This window comes from Parus major, unplaced genomic scaffold (assembly GCF_001522545.3).
Source record: "Parus major isolate Abel unplaced genomic scaffold, Parus_major1.1 Scaffold220, whole genome shotgun sequence".
Lineage (NCBI taxonomy): Eukaryota > Metazoa > Chordata > Aves > Passeriformes > Paridae > Parus > Parus major.
The window spans coordinates 541,427-544,437 of record NW_015379263.1 but is presented as its reverse complement, the minus strand read 5'-3'; the positions used below and the strand labels follow the sequence as shown (position 1 = coordinate 544,437).

At 66.0% G+C, this 3,011-nt stretch overlaps 1 protein-coding gene across 1 annotated transcript in view; it reads right to left on the bottom strand.

Moving 5' to 3' along the window:
- Positions 1–3,011, bottom strand: part of FMNL3 (formin like 3) — a 15,175-nt gene that overhangs the window by 3,933 nt on the left and 8,231 nt on the right. The window contains exons 15-23 of the mRNA XM_015615666.2: positions 2,993–3,011; positions 2,762–2,830; positions 2,280–2,404; positions 2,010–2,212; positions 852–1,086; positions 692–760; positions 487–567; positions 276–405; positions 35–195 (exon numbers count right to left, since the gene is read on the bottom strand). Of these exons, the coding sequence (XP_015471152.1) occupies positions 35–195; positions 276–405; positions 487–567; positions 692–760; positions 852–1,086; positions 2,010–2,212; positions 2,280–2,404; positions 2,762–2,830; positions 2,993–3,011 (1,092 nt within the window). The remainder of the gene's footprint in view (positions 1–34; positions 196–275; positions 406–486; positions 568–691; positions 761–851; positions 1,087–2,009; positions 2,213–2,279; positions 2,405–2,761; positions 2,831–2,992) is intronic.

Sequence of the window (3,011 nt, the reverse complement as noted above, 5' to 3'; positions counted from 1 at the left end):
GAGCAGGTGTGCCCGTGGTTGGTGCCGCCCTCACCTCGGCCGTGCGCGCGTCGCGCTGCAGCCGTTCGAGCTGCCCCTCGCTGCCGCCCAGGAAGCCGCGCAGCACCGCGCTCTCGTGCTGCCCACACTCCCGCCGCAGCAGCTCCATCCCCCGGCCCAGCTCCTTCACATCCAGCAGCACGTTCTCCAGGGACACTGCAGGGACACGGGACGGGTCAGTGGCTGCGTGGGGTCGGCACAGCGAGGTGGGGCCGTGGGCAGAGGTTGAGGAGCACCTGCTGCAGCCTTCTCCACAAAGTGCAGCTCCTGCCAGAAGGTCGCCAGCTCTGGGTACTTCTCCCGCACCGTCAGCGCGATGAAGTGCAGCAGCGTCATCTTCCTGTCTGTTGACTTGGTGTCCAGGAGCTGCAGGAGGATTTGGGGATGGGGTCAGGGCTGTGGGATGGGAACCTCGGGGTCCCAGGGAGCCAGGGAGGGGCTGCCCACCAGGTCCAGGCTCTGCAGTTTGAAGCCATAGACTGCACCACGTTTGCTGCTGTTCATGTAGTTGCCAAGTGCCAAGATGATCTGCAGGGGCAAAGCAGTGGGATTGAATGGTCAGGAGGGAGCGAGAGCCCCACAGGATCCCCCTCACCCAGCTATGGTGAGGCTGGAGTGAAGGACCCCACCCAGCCCATCCTCACATCCCCACCTCCAACATGTGCTTCAGCTTCTGGGACGACTTGACAGAGGCCGAGGCTGCGATGATGGCATTGAGCTGCTGCAGGGGGACAGGACAGGAGGGCTCAGCTGGGGTTCAGGGTGCAGGGAACCCCCCGGCGGGTCCGGTTTCCACCTCCCCAGCTCCGTACCGGCGTCAGCATCTGGATGTTCTCGGCGAAGTTGCCGAGGAAGGCCATGATGGCCATGCGCTGCGGCAGCCGCTCCACCTTGCTGAACTGCAGCATGAACCGGTCCTCGTCCGCCAGCTCCTCCAGCGGCTTCCGCTCGCGCTCGTACTGACGCAGCGCCTTGGCCTCCGCCTCCGTGGGCAGGAACCGCATCAGGCACTCCACGAAATCCACCGGCAGCGTCGTCAGGTCAAACCTGCCCCACGCCGCAACGTTGGGCTCCCAGCAGTGCCCGGTCTGGGAGTCCTGGACCCCAGCCTGGCTCCCTGCAGCCTGCCTGGCCACCCTGAACCACAGCCAGAGCCCCCTGCACCCTGCCTGGACCTCCTGAACCTCAGTCAGGCCAGGTGTACCCCAGCCAAGTCCTCTGCACCCCAACAGGCCCTTCTGCAACCCTTCCTGGCTCTCCTGTCGATCCTCCATTGATCCCCCTCCCCCTGGGCAGACCCCCTGCACCTCAACAAGCTCCTCTGCATTCCAGACAGCCTGTCTGCACCCTGCCTGGCACCCCTGAACCCCAAACCACTCCTGCTGCACCTCTGCCAAGACCCCCTGTGCTCTGCCCAGGTCCCCTGAACCCCAAGCAGCCACCCTGCCCCCCAGTCAAACCCTCTGCACCCCAGCCAGCCCTCTTGAACCCTGCCTGTCCCTCCTGCATCCCAACCAGGCCTGCTGCACCCTGCCTGCACCCTCTGGACCCCAGCAAGTCCCCCTGCATCCCAACCAGTGTCCCTGTACCCTGTCTGCCCCCCCTGAACCCCAACCAGACCACTTGTCCCCCAGCCAAATCCTCTGCAGCCCAGCCAATCCCCTGGAGCCCTTCCTGGTCCCTCTGCACCCCAAGTGGCTCCGGTGTCCCAGCTGTTCCCACTGTACCCCAGCCAAGGCCCTGTACCCTGCCTGAAACCTCCAGAGCCCATCCACACCCCCCTGAGCCACTCCAACCTCAGCCAGACCACCTGTCCCCTGTCCAAACCCTCTGCACCCCAACCCTTGCACCCCTTCCAGTCCCCCTGAACCCTGTCTACCCCCTGCACCCCATTCCTGACCCTCCCTGCCCCATTTCTGGCCCCCCTCCAGCCCCCCAGCAGATCCTGTCCCCCCCGGGCGGGGCCGTACGTGTGGATGGCCCGGCAGATCTCGTCGGCGCTGCGCCCGGCCTTGCGCAGGGTGATGGCCAAGTTCTTGGCACGGTTGGCCTCCAGCAGGGTCACCTTGGTGGCCACTTTCTGCGCCGCCTTGCTCTTGGCACACACCAGGTCCAGTGCCGGGCCCTGCGCCTTGGTCTTGAACAGCTCCTCGAAGCGCTCCAGGTCCAGGTCCTGGGGGCACGAGGGGGGTCAGAGGTGGGGGTGGGGGTGCCCGAGTGGGGAGGGGTCCTGGGCTCACCTCCAGCACACGCTCGTCGTCCAGCTCGCTGAACACCGTCCCGCTGATCTGGCTGGGCTTCAGCGCCGTCCAGTTGAACACAGGCAACCGGAATTTGGTCTTGATGGGCTTCTTGATCCGGATGGCTGCCAGCAGGGTGGGAGCCGGCTCAGCACCCCCGGGACATGGGGACATGTCCTGTGCCCACCCTGAGCCACCTGAGCCTGGGCCCCCCATCCCCGTGCTGGGGTCCCTGAGTGTTCCCTGAGGACTGCAACCCTTCCCTGTCCCTTGTCCCTGTCCCCACAGTTCTTCTGTCCTCCCTGTCTGCACATTCCTTACTCCATCCCTGTCCCCGTGATCCCCATGTCCTTCCTGTCCCTGTCCCCACTGTCCCTGCACTGTCCCAGTCCCCACACTCTCCCTGTCCCCTGCCCTTACAGTGTCCCCCACTCTCCCTGTCCCCTGTCCCTGCCCCGTGGTCCCCCCTCATCCCCACGTACCTGAGAGCCCGACGGTGAGGGCGATGGAGGGTGAAGCCCCGGGCAGTGGTGGGGCCGGGGGACACTTCCCTGTGAAGCCATCAGAGGGTGAGACCCCAGTTCTGGGGACTGCCCAGCCTTGGGAGTGGCCCAGCACCAGGGACCTCCCTGTGTGGGAGCCCTCCCACCCCTGGGGACACCCAGCTCCGGGATGCTCCAGTTTTGGGTGCCCCAAGGGCTTCCCCTCCTCACCTGGGAGCGGGGGCGCGGG